The following is a 24,393-nucleotide window of genomic DNA, read 5'->3' as shown; positions in this document are numbered from 1 at the left end:
GCCCTCTGAAAATGTGATCCAAAATAAACTTTTACTTCTCTAAGAACATCAGGCATTGGTCGCAGCCAAGAAAAGGTATGAACACACCTACCAATGGCTCTATCTGAACTAGAATAAAATGAGCTTACAATGACTAATAAAGCCCAACACAGTCTGGTCCTATATCTCTCTCTGACAACATCTCTGATGTGATCCCTGTTACCCTCAGATTCCTATATAGCGTGTCTCTCTGCTGTCCTATATAGTCACCACTCTGGCCTCAAGGTTCATAGCACAAAGCATACCATCTAGCCAGAATGTTCAGAATCCACTGCCTTACTTCATTCAAATTTGTGTTCACTATTATACTGACTTCAAAGAGGCCATTGCCTGATCACACTTTCTTAAACAGTGCACCACATCTCATTCTTTTTAACCACTAGAGTCATTATACTGTTTCCTCCAGCATATAAATACAATTTACTGAATAAGTAACTAATATATGATGAAAAGACAAGAGCAGAAATTGACACAGAAAGAGTAGGCAGATATCTAAAGTGAGGTAAGGATTGAATTTTTGGAAGAAAACAAAGCCCATTTAGTTGTTATCTGCCAGTGTGATGTATATATATCTGAGGCATTCATGCAAATTACCCTGTCATTTCCAAAATTCTAGTAACTCTAAAAAAATATTCTTGGAAATTTTCAAAGTAATGTAAATGCATTCCTGGATCCAGTTACTCAATATTTATTGTTTCCTATATATTCACTAACTCGCCAGGTGACTCTGGTTTGGGGATTCATTCTCTAACATCCATGGCTCCTTTCCTTGCTCAAATCTGAAATAACCTCTGGTTTGGTAACACAAGTCATACTCCAGATAATGTGAGGTTCGGGACCTTAAAAGAAAAAGTGTGCCTGCACAAAAATAAATCCACTGGGCTGGGCATGGTGGTACATGCCTAGGATTCCAGTGGCTCAGGATCACGAGTTCAAAGCCAGCCTCAGCAAAAGTGAGGCGCTACGCAACTCAGTAAGACCCTGTCTCTAAATAAAATACAAAATAGGGCTGGGGGTGTGGCTCAGTGAGTGGTCAAGTGCCCCTGAGTTCAATCCGCAGTACCGCCCCCCGCCAAAAAAAAATAGGTCCTCTTAAACATGTAAGAGAGAACAGAACACAGATATTCTTTATGGTGTCCCAAAGGGATCAGTCAACTTTGATACCTAAATCCCATGCCTTCATATTGTTTAGAAAAAACGTGTAATTGGCAACATATCGAAATCTCTGGGACACTATGAAAGCAGTACTAAGAGGAAAATTCATTTCATGGAGTTCATTCCTTAAAAGAAGGAAAAGCCAACAAATAAATGACTTCACACTACACCTCAAAGCCTTAGAAAAAGAAGAACAAATCAGCAGCAAACACAGTAGAAGGCAAGAAATAATTAAAATCAGAGCTAAAATCAATGAAATCGAAAAAAAAAGAAACAATCGGAAAAAATGACAAAACTAAAAGTTGGTTCTTTGAAAAAATAAATAAGATTGATAGACCACTAGCCACGCTAACAAAGAGAAGAAGAGAGAGAAACCAAATTACTAGCATACGGGATGAAAAAGGCAACATCACAACAGATAATTCAGAAATACAGAAGATAATTAGAAATTATTTTGAAACCCTATACTCTAACAAAATAGAAGATAGTGAAGGCATCGATAAATTCCTTAAGACATATGAACTACCCAGATTGAGTCAGGAAGATATAAACAACCTAAACAGACCAATATCATGTGAGGAAATAGAAGAAGCCATCAAAAGACTACCAACCAAGAAAAGCCCAGGACCAGACGGATATACAGCAGAGTTTTACAAGAACTTTAAAGAAGAACTAATACCAATACTCTACAATCTATTTCAGGAGATAGAAAAAGAGGGAGAACTTCCAAATTCATTCTATGAGGCCAATATTACCCTGATTCCCAAACCAGATAAAGACACCTCAAAGAAAGAAAACTACAGACCAAGATCCCTAATGAATTTAGATGCAAAAATCCTCAATAAAATTCTGGCAAATTGGATACAAAAACATATCAAAAAGTTCGTGCACCATGATCAAGTAAGATTCATCCCTGGGATGCAAGGCTGGTTCAATATACGGAAATCAATAAATGTTATTCACCACATCAATGGACTTAAAGAAAAGAACCATATAATCATCTCGATAGATGCTGAAAAAGCATTCAACAAAATACAGCATCCCTTTATGTTCAAAACTCTAGAAAAATTAGGGATAACAGGAAATTACCTCAAAAAGGTAAAAGCTATATACGCTAAGCCTCAGGCCAGCATCATTCTAAATGGAGAAAAATTGAAGGCATTCCCTTTAAAATCTGGAACAAGACAGGGATGCCCTCTCTCACCACTTCTATTCAACATAGTTCTTGAAACACTGGCCAGAGCAATTAGATAGATGAAAGAAATTAAAGGCATAAATATAGGAAAAGAAGAACTTAAATTAGCACTATTTGCCGATGACATGATCCTATACCTAGCAGACCCAAAAAATTCAACCAAGAAACTTCTAGAACTAGTAAATGAATTCAGCAAAGTGGCAGGATATAAAATCAATACCAATAAATCAAAGGCATTCCTGTATATCAGTGACAAATTCTCTGAAATGGAAATGAGGACAACTACTCCATTCACAATATCCTCAAAAAAAAAATATCTGGGAATCAACTTAACAAAAGAGGTGAAAGAGCTATACAATGAAAACTACAGAACCCTGAAGAAAGAAATAGAAGAAGACCTTAGAAGATTGAAGGATTTACCTTGCTCATGGATTGGTAGAATTAATATTATTAAGATGGCCATACTACCAAAAGCACTTTACAGATTCAATGCAATTCCCATCAAAATCCCAATGACATTCCTTGCAGAAATAGAAAAAGCAATCATGAAATTCATCTGGAAAAACAAGAGACCCAGAATAGCTAAAGTAATTCTAAGCAGGAAGAGTGAAATTGGTGGTATCGAGATTCCAGATTTCAAACTATATTACAGAGCAATAGTAACAAAAACAGCATGGTACTGGCACCAAAACAGGCTGGTAGACCAATGGTACAAAATAGAGGACACAGAGACAAATCCACAAAATTACAACTACCTTATATTAGACAAAGGTGCTAAAAGCATGCAATGGAGGAAGGATAGCATCTTCAACAAACGGTGCTGGGAGAACTGGAAATCCATATGCAACAAAATGAAATTGAATCCCTTTCTCTCGCCATGAACAAAAGTCAACTCAAAATGGATCAAGGAGCTAGGAATCAGACCAGAGACTCTGCGTCTAATAGAAGATAAAGTTGGCCCTAATCTTCATCATGTGGCGGCAGGCCCCAAATTTCTTAATAAGACACCTATAGCACAAGAGTTAAAACCAAGAATCAACAAATGGGACGAATTCAAACTAAAAGGTTTTTTTTCTCAGCAAGAGAAATAATATGTGAGGTGAATAGGGAGCCCACATCCTGGGAACAAATTTTTACCCCTCAAACATCATATAGAGCTCTAATCTCTAGAGTATACAAAGAACTCAAAAAGTTAAAAAACAAAAAAGCAAATAACCCAATCAACAAATGGGCCAAGGACTTGAACAGAAACTTCTCAGGAGAGGATATACAATCAATTAACAAATACATGAAAAAATGCTCACCATGGGGGGGGGGGGCGGGGAAGGTACACTCATACATTGCTGGTGGGACTGCAAATTGGTGCAGCCAATTTGGAAAGCAGTATGGAGATTCCCTGGAAAGCTGGGAATGGAACCACCATTTGACCCATCTATTTCCCTTCTCGGACTATACCCAAAAGACCTAAGAAGAGCATACTACAGGGACACAGCCACATCAATGTTTATAGCAGCACAATTCACAATAGCTAAAATGTGGAACCAACCTAGATGCCCTTCAATAGATGAATGGATTTTTAAAAATGTGGCATTTATACATGATGGAATATTACTCAGCACTAAAAAGGAATAAGATCATGGCATTTGCAGGCAAATGGATGGCATTAGAGCAGATTATGCTAAGTGAAGTTAGCCAATCCCTAAAAAACAAATGCCTAATGTCTTCTCTGATATAAGGGGGGTGACTCAAAATGGGATAGGGAGGAAGAGCATGAGAAGAAGACTACCACTAAATAGGGAAGAGAGGTGGGAGGGAAAAAGAGGGAGAAGGGGAGTTGCACGGAAGATGGATACATTATATACATATATAATGTTGTAATGAGAACAATTTTAAAAAGTGTGTCACATTAGATTGGATAGAGAGAAAGGATGGGAGAGGAGGGGAGGAGTAGGGGGGATAGGAAGGGCAGCAGAATAGAATAGACAATATGATTGATGTATGTACATTCCATGTATGTATTATATGTCAAAATACATTCTGCTGTCATGTATGACTAAAAAAATAAATAAAAATTTTTAAAAAGTGTAATTGGCAGGTAAAAAAGAAATAAATTCCATTTGGAGGTACAAGTTACACATTCCTTACCCACTGAGACAAGGTGGCTGTAGTTCTCCAGCATCACATCCCTGTACAAGATCCTCTGAGAGGGCCCAGGTGCTGCCACTCCTCCTGGGAGAAGCCCACAGCCCCATCCCTAAATGATCCTGACCCCTAGAACCTAGAAAGCTACTGTAGAAAGAACATCTGTGTTCTTTCTACAGTAGCCAGAACTGCACAACATGAAATGCTTGGGATCTAACACCTTGTCACATTCACTGTAAAGTTTTCACATCCACCATAAAGTTTTCACTGTAAATCTTCAACTATGAAGTTGAAAAATAAAACAAATTAGAACATAAATACCTATACTAAGTATTACAGTAGCAATATTGTAAGTTTCTGAGAGATAAACAGTCACAAAGAGAAAAGTTAAGGCTAAACTTCATTGAGGAGTGAATTTTTAAGTCTTGACACATAAATCATATTTTCTTCATAGATATGAGTCAACTATATAAGCAAAGGCATTCAGGCATAAGGGCTGAAATATATAAAGTTAGCCAGGTGTGGTAGCACACACCTGTAATCCCAGCAGCTCGGGAGGGTGAGGCAGGAGGATTGTAAGTTCAAAGTCAGCTCAGCAACTTCACGAGGCCCTACGCAACTCAGCAAGACCCTATCTCTAAATAAAATATAAAAAAGAGGCTGGGGATGTGGCTCAGTGGTTAAGCACCCCTGGGTTTGATCACCAGTACCAAAAAAAAAAAAATTCTATTAAGTTAAAGCCCCATATAATCAGAAACAAGACTATAACTGGAAACATATTCCTACCACATGGAGGTTCCAAAATATTTGACTATCTACCCTTTAATTAAAGTGTGAGTACTCAAGCCAGGTACAATGGTGTGTACCTATATACTGTACCTATAATCCCAGCCACTGGGGAGGCTGGGGTGGGAGAATTCTGGGTTTGAGGACAGTTTAGGCAACACAGCAAGACCATGATCTCAAAAAAGAAAAAGTTGAGCTTTCAACTAGCATAGCTATTTATTTATTCATCTATTTTTTTTTTTTTTGTACTGAGGATTTAACCCAGGGGCACTTTACCACTAAACTACATCCCCAGCCCTTTTTATTTTTGATTTTGAGACATGATCTCACTAGATTGCTTGACTTGCAATCCTCCTACCTCCTGAGTTGCCAAGATTTCAGACATGCACCAAGTAGTGTAGCTATTTATACATATATGTCTATGCAATCTCTTTTTTCTGCAAATACAAAATGCATAATTCCTTTCCATATTTCAAAAGCTTTCCTTGGGCACTCACATAGTAGTGTTTTCAAAGTATATTCCCAGATCAACAACAGCAATATCACCTGTAAACCTGTTAGAAATGTAAACTCCCAGGCCCCATCCCAGATCTTCTGTAGTAGTCAGCTCCCAAGACCCCAGCGACTTTCATCACCTGCTGTTCCTTCCTTTATACAATCTCCTTTTGTATTAAATGAAGCTGGACCTTAGTAACCAAAAAGATGTGAAAACGATAATAGTGACATTTTTTTTCTTTTCCTGTACAAGGGATTAAACCCAGTGGCACTCTACAAGTGAGTTATCCCTCACCTTTTATATTTTTTGAGACAGAGTCTCACTAAGTTGCTCAGGCTGGCCTTGAACTTAAATTCTCCCACCTCAGTCTCCCAAATCAACAGTGTGACTTCTAAGGCCCACTCAAAAAAGACGATTGCTGCTTCTACCTTGCTCCTTTCTGGATCGCTTTCTCTGGAGAAAGCCAGCTGCCATGTCATGAGGCTATTCAAGCAGTAGTATAGAAAGGTCCAGATGGCCAAGAAATGAGGCCTCCTGCCAGATGTTAGCACTAACATGGGTAGCCTGTAAGTGAGCCATCACAAAAGCTATTCCTCCAGCCCCATGAAGACTACAAGTAACTGTAGCCCATGACATCCCAAGTCAGAGCCACACTAGCTAAGCCTCTTGCAAATATCCAACCCCCCAAAAAAAATATTATACAAGATAACAAATGTTTGTTGTTGTCTTAAGCTACTAAGTTTTTAGATAACTTCTTACATAGCATTAATTAACTAGTATATATAAAACAGACACTTTTGGAGGAAGGTCCAGCAAATGCTGTTTTAACAAGCCCTCCAAGTGACTGTAATAAACAATGAAGTTGGAAAATCAATGATCTAAGAGCAGGGTTTGGAAAATTTTCATTAAAGAGCCAGATGGTATTGGGCTAAGGCTATGGCTCAGTGGCAGAGCACTTGCCTAGCATGTGTGAAGCACTGGGTTTGATCCTTAGTACCATATAAAAGTAAATAAAGGCATTATGTCCATCTACAACTACAAAAAAAAAAAAAGCTAGATGGTATTATTTTACGCTTTGAAAGCCATTGGGTCCCTGCTACAAGTACTCAATTATAATGTGCCATCAGTCTTAAACAATATGTAAATACATAGGCTCATCTGTTTTCCAGTAATTATGCCACATAAGTCAGAAGATCAGAGCTGACTTATGTGGCATAATTCCCTGAACCTCAATCTAGAAAACAGACAATACAGAAGAAAAATATAGTAATATCAAATTAATCTCAAAAAAATAAACCCTAAATACAAGCAGGAATGCCTACAGAATAACTAAATCTGTTTATTTTTTATGATTTTATTTGAAGAAATGGTCTCATTAAATTCCTTAGAGCCTTGTTAAGTTGCTGAGGCTGACTTTTAACTTGGTGATCTTCCTACCTCAGCCTCCCAAGCCACTAGGATTACAGATGTGCATCACCATGCCCATCCTAAATCTGCATTTCTAATAAGCACCCAGGTGATGCCCAAGATGCTACAGGTCTAGAATCCATGCTTTCAGATCACCTCCGTAGGGCATAAAGCCCACTGTTGAAATCATAGTTGCGAATAATAGTTAACAAAGAAATGAAATAAACACTAGAATTACAAGTCTAAGTCTGCTTCAGAAGAAATGATGCAGATTTCTGATAAACCACAAGGATTACCGAGCACTGGAAATGTGGCCAGACAAAACTGTTTGGTGTGGGCTAGGGTTGTAGCTTAATGGTAGAGTATGTGCTTTGCATGCTTGAAGCACTGGGTTCGACCCTCAGCACCACATAAAAATAAATAAATAAAGATATTGTGTCCATCTACAACTAAAAAAAAAATATTAAGGGGCTGGGATTGTGGCTCAGCAGTAGAGTGCTCGCCTAGCATGTGGGAGGCTCTGGGTTCGACCCTCAGCGCCACATAAAAATAAATAAAATAAAGATATTGTGTCCAACTACAACTAAAAAACATTTTTAAAAAATATTTTAAAAAACTGTGAAGTGCTTTAAGTATAAGATACTCACCAGATTTCAAACACTTAGAACAAAACAATATGAAAGGGGACTGGGAGAATAATTCAGTGGTAGAATATTTGCTTCACTTATTTGAGAGCCTGGGTTGATCACCAGAACCCCTGAAAAAAGGTAAAATATTTTATTCATTGTATTTTAAGGTATTAATTATTCATAGCATTTAAAAATATTAATTATATATTATAATACTAGTTAAATTAAATATATTAAAATTAATTTTCATGCCAGGTGTGATGGCACAGGCCTGTAGTCCCAGCTACTAAAGAGGCTGAGGTGGAACTGTCACTTGAGTCTAAGAGTTTAAGACCAGCCTGGGCAACATAGTGACACTCTATCTCAAAAAAAAACCAACAACGAAATTAAATTAATTTTCCCTGTTTGTGTGTGTGTGTGTGTGTGAGAGAGAGAGAGAGAGAGAGAGAGAGAGAGAGAGAGAGAGAGAGAAACAGAGAAAGATACTGGGGATTAAACTCAGGGGTACTCTACCACTGAGCTACATCCCCAGCCCTTTCATTTTTTTATTTTTTATTTTGAGACAGGGTCTCACTAAGTTGCCCAGGCTGACCATCAACTTGCAATTTTGCAATTCTCCTGCTCTGGCCTCCCAAATTGCTGAGATTACAAGTGTGCACCACTGTACCTGGCTCCTTTCTATTTTTTTAATGTGGCTATTAGACAATTTAAAATTACATGTATGAGCTGGAACCAGTGGCACACACCTGTAATTCTGGCTACTCAGAAGGTAAATATAAGAGGATGGTATGTTCAAGCCAGCCTGGAAAACTTAGCAAGACCTTGTATCAAAATAAAATTTAAAAATATTTGAGGATGTAACTCAATGGTAGAGCACTTGCCTAGCATATGCTAAACCCTAGGTTGAATCCCTAGTATTGACAAAACAAACAAACAAACAGAGATTTAATGGTTAAGAATGCTCACTTTTCTACAATTTACCACTGATCCCAACAAGCCCCAGCATAGTAAAACTGGTGAAAGACAGACCCTCTCCCAAGTAACCTGAAGTCAATAGGGTAGAGAAATGTAGGGTGTGGTAGCAGGTGCCTATAGTTCAACCTACTTGGGAGGCTGAGGCAGGAGAATTGCTTATTCCCAAGAGTTTGAGACCAGCATGAGCAACAGAGTGAGACCATGAATCCAAAACAAAAAAAAATAAAAATAAAATAAAATAAAAAGAAACAATAACAACAAAAGGAGTATTCTCTCCCTCTCTTTCCCTACCATGTGAGGACTGAAAAGAAAAGACAGAAAGACAGTCACCTATAAGTCAGGAAAAAGAAAATAGAGAACAAACAAAACTGAAAATGTTAATGGAATTTGAAACCTCTGGAAACTGGAACTATTGCAAATATTCAACAAACCCAACTCCTAGCCAGATAACATAAATCCTCACACAAAGGCCTGTTTACATCAGTTCATATTAGCAGATGCAATACATCTAGCTTTCAAAATACTGTAAGACATGCTAAATGCCATGAAAAAAGCACAGTCAGAAGAGAAAAAGCAATCATCAGGACCAGACTCAGCTATGACACAGATGTTAAGAGTTATCCAGGGAACATAAAATAACTATGATAAGCAGGGCACGGTGGCACACACCTTTAATCTCAAAGGCTCAAGAGCCTGAGGCAGGAGGATCGAGAGTTCAAAGCCAATATCAGCAACTCAGCAAGACTGTGTCTCTAAATAAAATGTGAAAAGGGCTTGGGGATGTGTCTCAGTGGTTAAGCGCCCCTGGATTCAATCCCTGGTACAAAAAAGAAAAGAAAAGAAAAGAATTATGATGAATATATTAAAGCACCTGAATGAAAAAAGAGCAGACAGCACTTAAGAAAAAAAATGAGTAATATAAGCAGAGAAGAAATTCTAAGAAAAAAACTTAAAAGAAATTCTACAAGTCAAATACACAGTAACAGAAATGAGGAATGTCCTTGATGGGCATATCACACCAAAGCTGATGGAAAAAAAAAATGAATTTGAAAATACGTCAACAGCGCCAGGCTAGTGGCACACACCTGTAATCTCAGCTATTCCCAGCTGAGGCAGGAGGATCACAATTGTGAGAAACTTAAAAAATAAAAAGAGCTGATGGTATAGCTCAGCTGTACAGTGCCCCTGAGTTCAATCCACATTACTGAAGAAAAAAAAAAGACACAAGGATAAAAATTATAGCAAACTTCTCAGAATCCACATAAACAAGACAGTAGGGTAAAACATCTAGTGTTGAAAGAAAAAAAACACCAACCTAGAGTTAATGAAAAAAACATATTGAGACATATGTTCATATAATTCTGATTGACAAGGAAAAAAATCTTATAAGTTTCTGGATGAAATAATAGTAGAGTATTGCAGGTAAAAGAGATATCCTTGCTTCCAATGTCTCCTCTGCGATAGAAGGAGCAAAAAAAACAATGAAATTATGAGAAAAGAATTTTAATCCAGGAATCCTGTATACATACACACACACACACACACACACACAAAAAAAAAATATTGTCTTTCATTTGAGAGGTCCAATACCAATGTGATCAAATGGGCAAGGACTTGAGGAATAAAGCACCCACAAATTTCTGCAGGGAAAATGCTGAAGAGGGAAATGCTCCTTAGTGGGAAACAAGTTCTTGCTATAGATGTATAGTTACAACAAAATGCAGAGTGCTCACATGATCTGCAATACACCATGCAATGTCAAGAACTCTTGAAATAAGAGAGACTCACCAGAAAGGAAAGAGCCAGTAATATCCTGATTAATTAACAAAATAAAGGAGGTTGGGGTAGGGAAGGATGGAATTGGAGTGGATGGATTAAAAATTTCTAATGTCAACTAGGGGTAGAACTCAGGGGTAGAGAGTATGCTTAGCATTCACAAAGCCCTGGTTTTAAATCTCCAGCACCAAAATAAATGAATAAATACATGTTTTAAAAGTCAAATTTGTAGAGCCAAGGGTGGTTTTGCATGCTTATAATTCCAGCTGCTCAAGAAGCTGAGGCAAGAGAATTGCAAGTTCAAAGCCAGCCTCAGTAAGTTAGTGAGGCCCTAAGTAACTTAGCAAAATCTTGTCTCAAATTTAAAAAATAATAATAATAAAAATAAAAAGGGCTGGGGATATGGCTCAGTGGTTGAGCACCCTAGGTTTAATCCCTACAACCAAAAAATGGAAAGAAGACAAAAAACAATTATGGTAAGTGACAATATATATATATTTTCAAGGACAACTATCAAGTGGAGAGTTCATGTCACTCTCACATTCAGGTAATAAATGATAATGATATCTGCAATTCAATGGGCACCTCCTATTTAGCAGAGTACTTTTCATAGGTAAATTTTAAATATCATCTCATAATTAGAACAAACCTATAACACAGATATTTTATTTTCCTCATTTAACAATTAAGGAAATTGAGGCAAAAGGCTAAGGGTGTAGTTCAGTTGGCAGAATGCTGGCCTAGCATGTTCAAGGTCCAGCACTGGCAAAAAAAAAAAAAGGAATGGGATGGGGATGTGGCTCAAGCGGTAGCGCACTCGCCTGGCATGCGTGCAGCCCGGGTTCGATCCTCAGCACCACATACAAAAAAGATGTTGTGTCCGCCGAAAAACTAAAAAAAAAAAAAAAAAAAATGAAAGAAAGAAAAAGAAAACTGTACAGAAAAAACGTTTATGATCCTACTTCCCAAGGCCAGCATAAATTAGAACCAAATAATCTAACAACAAACTTCCACTAGTAATCATTATATTATGCTCTGCTCTTGTAGAAAATATTACTAACTTCTACAAATCAGAGCTTTTATAAGCAATAACACCTTCTTATATAAATACTTCCAAAGAACAAAGAGGAAATACTTAATATGTGTTTGGAGGCCATCATAAAATTGATATAAAACCTGAAAAAAACATGAGCCGGGCACAGTTGCACATGCCTGTAATCCCAGCAGCAGGGGAGCCTGAAGCAGGAGGATGGAGAGTTCAAAGCCAGCCTCAGCAAAAGCAAGGCGAGGACCAACTCAGTAAGACCCTGTCTCTAAATAAAATATAAAATGGGGCTGGGGTTGTGGCTCAGTGGTCAAGTTCCCCTGAGTTTTTTCTGGTACCAAAAAAAAAAGGGGGGGGGGGAGACCAAATAATTTCTACAAATTAATACAGCAGAAACAAACTATTTTTTGTTCCTGAGGATTGAACTCAGAGCCTCACATGTGCTAAACACCTTCTCTACCACTGAACTACACACCTAGTTTTCCCTATTGTTTTTTTTTTCAATATCTTTTTTTTTTTCATTTATTTTTATGCGGTGCAGAGGATCAAACTCAGGGCCTCACACCTTCCAGGCAAGTGTCTACCACTGAACTACAGCCCCAGCCCCTCATCTATTGTTTTTTAATGGACAAGACAGAAACATGCACTTAAATATATGTATATGCATATATATGTGTGTGTGTATTATATATATAAAAGTCATCAAAAAACATGAAAAGATGCTTAATATCATCAGTCAGTAGAAAAATACAAATTAAAACCACAATGAGCCAGACACAGTGGTACACACCTGTAATCCCAGTGGCTCGGGAGGCTGAGACAGGAGGATTTATGGGTTCAAAGGTAGCCTCAGTAAAAGTGAGGCACTAGCCGGGCGTGGTGTGCATACCTGTAATCCCAGCAGCTGAGGAGGCTGAGATAGGAGAATCACGAGTTCAAGGCCAGCCTCAGCAATGGTGAGGCACTAAGCAACTCAGTGAGACCCTGTCTCTAAATAAAATACAAAATAGGGCTGGGGATGTGACTCAGTAGTTGACAGCCCTTGAGTTCAACTCCCAGCACCCATTTAAAAAAACAAATCAAAACAATGAAATACCACTACACTTGCCCACTTAATACTAAGAAGGAAAAACCAAATAAAACATTGCTAATAATGTAAGGTGCTGATGAGGCTATGGTGACACAGCTGATGAAATTTTTTAAAACATATTTATTTTTTAGTTGTAGTTGGACATAATACCTTTAATTTATTCATATATATATATATATATATATATATATATATATATATATATATATATTTATGTAGTGCTGAGGTCCAAACCCAAGGTCTCACAGCTGCGAGGTGAGCACTCTACCGCTGAGCTAAAACCCCAGCCCGGCTGATGGAATGTTAAGTGGTACAACTATCCTGTAAAATCTCTTGGCAAAAATCTATAAAGGCACTGACCTATCAATTTCTTTTTTTTTTTTTTTTAATTTTATTTTTTTTTTAAAGAGAGAGTGAGAGAGGAGAGAGAGAGAAAGAGAGAGAGAGAGAGAGAGAGAGAGAGAGAGAGAGAGAGAGAGAGAGAGAGAGGAGAGAGAATTTTTAACATTTATTTTTAGTTCTCGGCGGACAAAACATCTTTGTTTGTATGTGGTGCTGAGGATCGAACCCGGGCCGCATGCTTGCGAGGCGAGCGCGCTACCGCTTGAGCCACATCCCCAGCCCCTGACCTATCAATTTCACTAATGAATGTGTATCACTCAGAATCAAATGCATATGCATACCAAAAGACATGCACAAAAGCCATAATGAGTAACAACCCTAATATGCACAATAGAATGGATAAACTGTGGCATATTCACATAGTGGAAAAAAGTAAATTACTGCTATATGCAACAATATGGGTGATCTCACAGATACAATGGTTGATTTAAAAGAAAACGGTTGATTTAAAGAAGTCAGGCCAGGCTAAAAGGGTAGTTACGCTCTGCTTGCCAGAAGACCTGGGCTACCCATGCCTCCCAAAATGCTTCAGGTATGAAAGAGACAAGTGCCTTGAAACAAAAAGATACTTCTAAAAGGAAAGCAGAATTAGAAGCAGCTGTGAAAAAGAAGGCGGAGTTTAAGAGAAAAGCTTCTACATATTATGGAACAACTTTCAGAAGAAAATTCTTCTTACAGAATTTCTAATGGAGTGTGTATGTGCTAACAAATTATTAGTTTTGTAGTACAACACCTTCAAATCTCTGTAAAATGAAACTTCCCTGTATTATTGAAATTAAATTTTTTCTCAGTCATTAAATGTAGGTAATATGCTTTATACTTCATGCTTTTTAGCTCAATTCACAATAGCTCAGCTATGGAACTAACCTAGGTGTCCTTCAACAGATAAATGGATAAAGAAAATGTGGTACATATACACAATGGAATATTACTCAGCTATAAGGAAGAATGAAATTATGGCATTTGCCAGTAAATGGATGGAACTAGAGAATATCATGCTAAGTGAAATAAGCCAATCCCCAAAAACCAAAGGCCAAATGTTCTCTCTGATATGCAGATGCTGACTTCACAATGGGGAATTACCAGATTGGACAGGGCAGAGTGGGGGGAAGCGAGGAGGGATGGGAATGGGAAAGACAGTAGAATAAATTGGATATAACTTTCCTATGCTTGTATATGAATACACAACCAGTATAACTCCACATTATATACAACCATAAAAATGGAAAGTTATACTTCCTGTATGTATGAGATGTCAAAATGCATCCTACTGTCATGTATAAAAAGAACAAAATTTTTAAAAATAAAAATAAATAATAATTCATGCATTTCAGTGGTGTACACCTTTAATTCCAGCAAATTGGGAGGCTAAGGCAGAAGGATCACAAGTTCAAAGCCAGCCTTGACAACTTAGTGAGACCCAGCCTCAAAATTAAAAATAAAAAAGGGCTTATGATGTGACTCATGGTAGGTGCCTCTGGGTTCAATCCCGGGTACCAAAAAATAAATAAATAAAATAATCAACTATCATAATATTCATTGCTGTATAATGACTTTAAAATGCATTAATGAAAAATAGCCCCAAAAAAACAAATGCTGAATTTTTTTTTTTTTTATATATAAGGAGGCAGATTCATAGTGGGATAGGGAGTGGGAGCATGAGAGGGTGAACATACGAACTCTAAATAGGGCAGAGGGGTTGGAGGGAAAGGGAAGGGGCATGGGGTAATTAATAACCGCGGAATGTGATGATCATTACTAACCAAAGTACATGTATGAAGACATGAATTGGTGTGAATATACTATGTATACAACCAGAGATGTGAAAAATTGTGCTCTACATATATAATAAGAATTGTAATGCATCCTGCTATCATATTTTTACATAAATTTACATAAAATTTTACATAAATTTACATTAAAAAAGAAAAATAGCAAGTATACAGCAAGATGTCTATAGTTAATGTGTATGTGTGTACATATATATTTTTGGGGGGGTGGGGGTGCAGGATTGAACTCAGGGGAATTCGACCATTGAGCCACATCCCAGCCCTATTCTGTATTCAGAGACAGGGTCTCACTGAGTTGCTTAGCACCTCACTTTTGTTGAGGCTGGCTTTGAACTTGCAATCCTCTTGACTCAGCCTCTTGACCTGATGGGATTACCATGTGCACCACCTCGCCCAGCTAAAATAATGTATATTTAAAGTTACTGAAAGAGTTAATTTTAAATGTTCTTACCACAAAGAAGTATGTAAGGTGATCGATTTGCTCTGATTTGTTCATTCCAAAATGTGTATGTGTATTGAAATATTATTTTGTACCCCATAAATGCATATAATTACTTTCTGTCAATAAAAATAAAACTTAAAAATTTAAGAAAAGTAAAATAAATAAATAAGTCAGACATAGGTAGGCATAGTGATGCATGCTTTATTCCCAGAAACTCAGGAGGCTAAGGCAGGAGAATTGCAAATTGGAGGCCTCAGCAACTTAGAGACCCTGTTTCAAAAAAAAAAAAAAAAAAAAAAAAAGGGCTGGGAATGTAGCTCAGTGGTAGAAGAACATTCCTGGTTTCAATTTCCAGCAACCTCCACCTCAAAATAGTCAGATAGACACGAAAGAACATGTACTGCATGATTCTGTTTATTTGAGGTTTAAATAGATACCAGTCAAACATTGGTTACCCTTGGACAAGAGTGGGCAAATATGTTCTTAAAAGGAACACAAGGGCCAGGAGTGGTGACACATACATGTAATCTCAGTGACTTGGGAGGGTGAGGTAGGATTGCAAGTTTGAGGCCAGGCTCAGCAACTTCGTGAGACCCTTTCTCAAAAGAAAAAAGAAACAAGACTGGGGATGTAGCTCATTGGTAAAGCATCCCTGGGTTCAATTCCCAGTACCAAAATATAAAATAATAAAAAATTTAAGGCTGGGGATATAGCTCACTTGGTAAAGTGATTGCCTCTCATGCAAAAGGCCCTGGGTTCAATCCCCAACATCACAAAAAATTTTTAAAAATTTAAAAAGAGGACACAAGGAAACCTTTGGTGGTGTGAAAAATGTTCCTAACCTTCACCATCTTCATCTGAGTAATAACTATCCAAGTGCATAGCATCTGAAAATTCATCAAGCTACAGTTAAGACTTGTGCACTTTTATTTATTTTTTAATTGTAGTTGGAAACAATATCTTAATTTTATTTATTTACTTTTACGTGGTGCTGAGGATCGAACCCAGGGCCTCGCACATGCTAGACGAGCACTCTACCGCTGAGCCACAATCCCAGCCCAGACTTGTGCACTTTTATTTTTACTTGAAAAGAAAAGAAATATGGACAAGGCATGGTAGCTCACACCTGGAATCCAGGCTACTTAGGAGGCCAAGTCCAGAGGATTGCAAGTTCAAGGCAAGACTGGCCCTCTTAGTAAGACCTTGTTTCAAAATAAAAAATAGAAAGGACTAAGGATGCAGAGGAGTGGATCACTCCTGGGTTCAATTCTAAAAACAAGGAAGAAATGCAGGCAGGCAAACAACTTAAAGCCACAAAACTTGATCACTGACTATAAGCATAGGTGGCAAAAAATGAGCGGTAAAGAATGAGCAGGTAAGGATAGGCAGGTAAAGGACATAGGTGAGGATTAACGTTGGGTTTGTTGTTTAGATGACAGGCTGGCTGGAGATAACATTCTACTGGAAATAAAGAAGAAGTCTGGAATCTGTAAATAATAACCTTCTCTTTGGATCTGTGGAGTTTGAGAGGCCTCCAGATTATATAGAGATGCCCAGCAGAGAATTGGCCATTAAGATCTAAAGTAGGGCAGAGGTCAGACTACAGAGCCAGAGTCAAACTGTCCAGCATCTCCAGATAGAAGAGATCAATTATCAAGACCAAGAAGAAGTGAAGACAAAAACATAACAAGAATGGACACTTTCACTGGGCACATGCCTGGAATCCCAATGGTTCATGAGGCTGAGACAGGAGGATCACAAGTTCAAGGCCAGCCTCAGCAACTTAGCAAGATCCTGTCTCATAATAAAGAGCTGGAGATGTGGCTCAGTGATTAAGCATTCCTGGGTTCACTCCCCAATTCCAAATAAATGGACACCTTGACAGCAGTAAGAGAATGAATACTCCATGGAGAAGACACAAAAAAAAAGAAACCACAGAAAAAAGAAACCAAACAAGAAGACATTCCAGGGGAGACTGCACATGAATGTCAATTAGCCAGGTGTGGTGGCATACATCTGTAATTCCAGCAATTCAGGAGACTGAGGGAGGAGAATCCCAAGTTTGAGGCCAGCCAGGGCAATTTAATAAGACCCTGTCTCAAAATTTAAAACATAAGAAAAGCAACTAAAAAAGGGCTGGATAAGTGGCTGAGTGGTAGAGTGCCCCTGGATCCAATCCTTAGTACCACAGTAAATAAATAAAACAGGAGTGTCAACTGGACAGAATGCTCAACTAAAGTAAGCACTAAAGTATTCATGATATTCACCATGATAAGGTCACTGCTGTCCCCCTTAAGCAGATCCAAAAGTTATATAGTTTAAAACATAAAGAGAAATAAAGACACATTTGACAGAAAATATAACTTTCACTTATTTGCTGTACAATCTGTACATGATATTTAAGAACTTTACCTAAAGGTGATATAATCCATCCTTTATTGCAAATAACCCAGGTTCTATGCCCGGATAGAACCAGACCATCAGAGAGAGGTCTACAGGATCAAGGTGTTTCAGTCCTTAGAGTTCTCCTTTGGCACAAAGTACTCTGCTTCCCCTGAGTAGCAATTATAGGCAGCATGCTGCACTGATTTCCAGTCATCACTGAATGATTACGTAGGTGACCTAGAGGAAGATCGGGAAAAGAACACTGATTGTACTTCAATCCCAAGAACTCTTAAGGTCCCATGAGAAATTCCTGATAATTTATTTTAATGGCCAATGCAAATCACATAACAGAGAATATCTGCACTATTGCTGTGAACTTCAGAAAGACAGATCAATTTGCCTTAAGATCATGGAACCTATTTCTATGCAACATTTTGTCCCGATATTGATGTTGATCTTTTTTTTAATATTTAATTTTTAATTGTAGTTGGACACAACACCTTTATTTTATTTATTTATATATGGTGCTGAGGATTGAACCCAGGGCCTTGCATGTGCTAGGTGAGCACTTTACCACTGAGCCACAACCCCAGCCACCACCACCCCTTTTTTTTATACTGGGGATTTAACTCAGGGGCAATTTACCACTAAGCTACATCCCTAGGCCTTTTTATTTTTTATTTTGGGACAGGGTCTCCCTAAGTTGTTCAGGTCCTCCCTAAGGTGCTGAGGCTGGCCTTGAACTTATAATCCTTCTGTTTCAGACTCCGGAGCTGCTGGTGTTACAGGTGTGCACCACCACACCCAGCTTGCTATTGATCTTGTCTACTTTCCCTGAAGCTGATTTTCATCTATTTCTACATTTGCATTCTAACCTAAGACCTCATAAACAAAGTAGGAAATAAGAAATAAACTATTTACCTCAGACCTGCTCATTTTCTGCTGCTCTAGGAAACAGGTAGGGTGAGCTGGAGAAGAAAGAATGGATCACAAAAGGTTTGATTTGCCTAAAAGTTCAAGATAATAAAATGTCTTCCTGTAGGAGAATGTCCTTTGGCCCTTAATTACCTTGACAATACTTTCTGTCTTTAAACTGAAACTGATTTTTTGGGGGGAGGAGGGTACCAGGTTCAATACTAGGTTCATGATATTCACCATGATAAGGTCACTGCTTTGCCCCTTAAGCAGATCCAAAAGTTATACAGTTTAAAACATAAAGAGAAATAAAGAGACATTTGACAGAAAATATAACTTTCACCTATCTGCTGTACAATCTGTGGATAAGTACAAGGGTTAATTATCCACTGAGCCACCTCCCCAGCCTTTTTTTTTTTTTTTTTTTGTATTTTTATTTAGAGACAGGGTCTCACTGAATTGCTTAGGCCCTTGCTAAATTGCAATCCTCCAGCCTTAGGATTATAGGCTTGCACCACCACATCCAGCTTGAAACTGATTTTGACTTAACTATGTCAGAAATTCTGACTAATGGCTTAGGCACTAATGAATGTGATAACCTGGATCTTCACCCTCTGAAGCTCAGTGGCTTTCATCTTTCATATTGGGCAGAAAGCAGTAATCCAGGAAGCTCTTCCCTGTACTACTTTCCAGGTCTATATGACAGAATGGAGGAAACACCCATATCTCTCAAGGCCACCAGGGGTAAGAGTCATGGTATGAGAGCCCCTTGAGGATCTGTAAAAAGCAGACAAACTTGAAAGGAATCAAAGGTTGTTGGGTGGGAAGTGGGAGCGGGAATTAAGTTTTTCTTAATGGTAGGTGGTATTTCCCCCCACCACCACCAGGTTCTCTCACATCCTTAATTGAAGTGACATTCCTGGACAGACCTGCCTTCAGCCTGAGCCCTAGCTCACCTCTTTCTTCTGAGGCGCAAACCTCCCATTGTCTCAGTTTGGGTGGCCTGTTTCTAGACATGCAAACCTAGAATCTGCTCTTTCCCAGCAGGGCTTTCTGCTCCACTCAGATGGTCCATTCCACAGGTGCCTTCCTCCTCACTTAACGAGAGCTGCTTGGTTCCTAAGAACCAGGATCTGGGGCTAGGGGACAAAATAATTTTAGTTGGAACCTACACCTTGGGGACCTAAATCTTGAGCTGACTGGGCAGTTCAAACCACAAGTGCAGTACCTAGCAGGTTGTACCCAACCGGTCGTTTGAGCGCGAAGGTTCCGGGCAGTGCCCACTAGGGCGCGCACATCCTCCGCACAGGAGGCAAAAGCGGCCACTACCGCTCACCAGATCCTTCCGCCTGCCCGCCATCTCCTACACGACAGAGGGCCAAGTTGGAGCCACCCGCCGCACCCGTCCAAGAGCTTGGATCTAAGGTCGGGTCCCGCCTTTGCACGGGCTCGGCTAGCCTTTGATCCAGGTTGCACCCTGACCACGATCCTCGTCCGTGTCCCGGGCCTGACCCGCGCATGCGCAGGGGTGCCTGTCTCTGGTTCCCGCGCAGTACACGCCCGGGATCTGGAGGAGCTGTTTCCCGTCGGGCTCCGCGGCAGTAGCCGCGTCTCAATCCTTCCGAGGGAGGAGCTATGTCCGCCGGGCCAGGAGGCGTTGCGCCTGGCGTTTTCCGCTAGTTCCGTGCTTACCCGGCTCCACCAGAAAGGACGCCCGCGGAGAAAAACTGTCCCTAACAGCAATGTTGCTTTCAGGAAAGCAAAGCAGCGAGGTGCCGGTGGTTTTGTAGTTAGTAGTAACGAAGACAGTAAAATGCCTCAAAATTACTTTTAATACACAAAACTTGGGAGATCAATAAAAATGCACGCAAACTAAAAAGAAAATGGCAGAGATTGTAGCTTAGTGATAGAGCACTTGCCCAGCATGAGACCCCTATGGGCTTGGGATATAGCACGGTTGGTACAGTACTTTCCTGGCATGCACAAGGCTTGGGTTCTAATCCCCAGCATCACTTAAGGAAAAAAAAAAAAAAAGCAGGAGGCCCTTAGTGAGCTCTTCAGCACCTCCAAAGTAAGTAGAATGACTGTGACACCCAACCTCACCTAACAACTTTTACAAAAAATGCGATTTAGAGCATAAAGAGGATCGCAATTCAAGACCAGATTGAGAAATTTAGGAAGATCTTGTCTCAAAATAAATAAAAATAGATAAATAAAAGGCCTGGGAATATAGCTTAGTAGTAGTGAGTTCCAGGGTTCAATCTCCAGTACTAGGGGGGCGGCAGAGGGTGATAGGGAGGTGCGAGCTGGCAGGGGAGAGGAGGGGGGAAAGGGGGACCGACGACATAATTACTATGGCATGTTTTCAAAAAATATATTTTCTTGGTCGTTAAAAGCCAGGGCTGCTCCGTGTCAGAGCATTTGCCTAGCTATGCAAAAAGCCTTCTGTTCGATCCCCAGCATAATCCACACACAAGATTTTTATTAATAAAAATTGTTTATTTTTTAAATAATTATTTTGCAGCACTTAACAGATTGAATGGGGCGAGGGGGTCTCTACCACTGAAGTACAACCCCAACCCTTTTTAGTTTAAAACAAGGTCTTCCTAAATTGCCCAGGCTGACCTTGAACTTTAGATCCTCCTGCCTCAGCCTGAAGAGTAGCTGGGATTACAGGTGTTGGCCACCCTGCTCAGCTCAAAATAACCCAATACTAAAATAGCACAGGTCAGTAGATTTCTCACAAAAGTTTCAAAGCACACACATAATTTATAGGATATGGAGTTAATTTTTGTTTACTAGTGAAAGTAGACAATGTGTAGTAATAATTTCCTATTCAAGAGTTTTGGTCTGGCATGGTGGTCTGTAATCCCAGCCACTTGGGAGCCTGAGGCAGAAGAATCCCAAATTCCAGGCCAGCCTCAGGAATTTAATGAGGCCCTAAGCAACTTAGTGAACCCTTGTCTCAAAATAAAAAATAAAGAGAGCTGGGGATCTAACTCAGTGGCAAAAGTGTCCCTAGGTTCAATCTCTAGTACACCCTCCAAAAAAAGAAGTTTTGAAATTCTGATTTCCCACAATTTTTTTCTCATTCTTTCTTTAAAATGCCCAATCACTCTGCACAAATCAAAATGGAGCTCAGCTCTTTCCCCTGCTGTCAGTACTTACCAAATGAAATGTTTTCACCACTTGAATTGATGTGTGGCTGTTAATCTCTGACACTACACTGAATATATAAAATAGATCTTGTATTAGTAAGTTTTCCAATACTATAAAAAAAAACCTGGCATGCGTGTGGCCCGGGTTTGATCCTCAGCACCACCTACAAACAAATGTTGTGTCCGCCGAAAAACTAAAAAATAAATATTAAAATTCTCTCTCTTTAAAAAAATATTTAAAAAAAAGAAGAGTGTGGGCGCACTGGAAATGCTGGAGAGTGCTTTCAGGCTGGCTGGGGAGTCCTTGTCCCGGTCAAGTTGGTGGTGGAGCGAGTACAGAGGTTCACCTCCACCTTGGAGGCTAAGTCAGGAGGATAACAAGTTCAAGACCAACCTTAGCAGGAACCACCTAATTTCAACTGGCTGAGCACAGTCCTGCTCTTCATGGAGAGCAGGTGCTTCATTTCTGTTCTGAGTTGCAAATGAACTGAATAAACCATGCTGAGCCAGTCTGCTCCTGGCCTGGCTGAAGCTACACCCAGCAGCAAAGAACCTGTGGAGATGGGAGAGCCAGCAGTCATCTCAGGCTTCCCTTGGAGCTGGTGCAGCCCTCCATACTCAACCCTGGGTAGCCAAACCATGGAATAGAGCGACCAATAGGAAGAGGTAGCAGGGTACCCAGCCTGGGGCATCATCTTTGGGGTCATGGTGACCCTAGACTTGCCTGGGGTACTGGGCAGATACTATCTACTCGTGAGTTCTTGTGTCATCAAATGTGTTGTTTTTGAGAAAACCATATTTCTTGTTCCCTTAAGTGTTGTGAGGGTGAGTGTTGAAGACCCTGCCACTCTCAATAAAGACCTGGCCTGGAGCTGTGCTATGTGGGCTAACTAGGCTGGACTCCTCAGCCTGTCAACCCTACACCTGGGCTAAAAAAAAAAAGATCCCAAGTTCAAAGCCAGCCTCAGCATTTAGCAAGTCCCTGTTCAAAAATAAAAATTAGAAAGGGTTGGGGATGTAGTTCAGTGGTTAAGTGCCCCTGGGTTCAATCCCTGGAATCTTCATACACACACACACACACTCCAAAAAATTCTTTTTTTTTTTTTTAAAGAGAGAGAGAGAATTTTTAATATTTATTTTTTAGTTCTCAGCGGACACAACATCTTTGTTGGTATGTGGTGCTGAGGATCGAACCCGGGCCGCACGCATGCCAGGCGAGCGCGCTACCACTTGAGCCACATCCCCAGCTCCCCCCAAAATTAAAAACTGATGATAGTCCCATCCAGGCATGGTGATGCTCACCTGTAATCCCAGCCACCTGGGAGGCTAAGTCAGGAGGATAACAAGTTAAAGACCAACCTCATTAATTTAAGCTATCTCAAAACAAAAAATATCAAAAAAAACCTATCTCAAAATAAAAATAAAAAGGGTAGGGCTGGAGATGTGGCTCAGTAGTAAAGGATCCCTGGGTTCAATCTCCAGTATTCTCACATGCCTAAACTGCCAAAGCTAGCCTTGGCAATTTGGATTTCTTAAGTAGTAAACAAAGGTTTACTACTTGCATGATGATATTTTCTTGGGAGAACAGGATGGCTCCCAAATAGGCTCCAGAATAAAGTGATAACAGGAAAAATGACTCACTTCAAGGTGTTACTGTGGTTAATGGGTATGGCAAAAATGAGGGCTCCAATGTACACGCTGGCTTGTGTGGCTCTCACTTCCCTTCAAATCCAAACCTGGGAGTGTCTGGGCTTTCCTATAGGCTGTCAATGTGGAGAGCAAAGGAGAGGGGAAGAGGTAGGGCTTCAAGCTGTCAAATGTCAAATACAGAGTCATACTCTAGTACATGAACGCATTAGACAAAAATAAAATAAAATAAAATAAAATAATTAAAAGGAAATATTGGCCAACAAAGATGACACTCCTGGAAAGAAAGAAAAGGGATACCACAGGACACAAATTTCAAAATGAATGTAAGTGGGCTGGGTGCGGTAATTGCATACCTGTAATTCCAGCCACTCTGGAGTTTGAGGCAAGAAGATTACAAGTTCAAGGCCAGCCTCAGCAATTTAGCAAGACCCTCATCAACTTAGTGACACCCTGTCTCAAAATTATAAAAAGCAGAAATAGGACTGGGGTTGTAGCTCAGTGGCAAAACATCCTTGGGTTAAATCCCCAGTATCAAAATATATATATGGAGAAACAGAAGAAATAGCTGAGGAGGGACAATACTAATATTGCCACCTGCTGTCAGAGGGACTAAGTGAAAGGAAACTAATAAATGAATGAGGAAAGTGATTGCTACAAAAAGGATGTCTCAGAGTAAGTGATACTGTTTTCCTGGTTTAGGTTTTTGTTGTTGTTTGTAGTAATAGGGACAAAACCCAGGTCCTGATGCATGCAAGGCAAGTGTTTAACACTGAGTCACACCCCCTCACACCCTAAGTCAACTGTGTGTATTAGTTATATATTTGATGTTCTACTAATATGGTAATGTCCTAAATATTGGTGGGATACTTGAAATATCTAAATAAATCACAGGAAACATGCAAAATCAATTATTTCT

The 24,393-nt window shown here is 39.4% G+C and overlaps 2 protein-coding genes across 2 annotated transcripts in view; both read right to left on the bottom strand.

The window, feature by feature from the left end:
* The window catches only part of LOC308634075 (uncharacterized protein), a gene marked incomplete at its 5' end in the record, with an annotated part of 185,715 nt that overhangs the window by 130,811 nt on the left and 30,511 nt on the right, over window positions 1-24,393 (bottom strand). The window lies entirely within an intron of this gene.
* On the bottom strand, window positions 17,789-22,534 carry LOC308634034 (uncharacterized protein; the record flags this gene model as incomplete). The annotated part of the gene is made up of 4 exons (XM_081267625.1): window positions 17,789-17,991; window positions 18,676-18,722; window positions 20,006-20,302; window positions 22,381-22,534. 4 exons carry the CDS (start codon window positions 22,532-22,534, stop codon window positions 17,968-17,970), a joined length of 522 nt encoding a protein of 173 aa, XP_081123751.1. The 3' UTR covers window positions 17,789-17,967.

The sequence above is a fragment of the Spermophilus citellus genome, assembly GCF_964194105.1.
Source record: "Spermophilus citellus genome assembly, chromosome: 15".
Lineage (NCBI taxonomy): Eukaryota > Metazoa > Chordata > Mammalia > Rodentia > Sciuridae > Spermophilus > Spermophilus citellus.
Note: the sequence above shows the minus strand (reverse complement) of the source record. Positions and strands in the feature narration are given on the sequence as shown.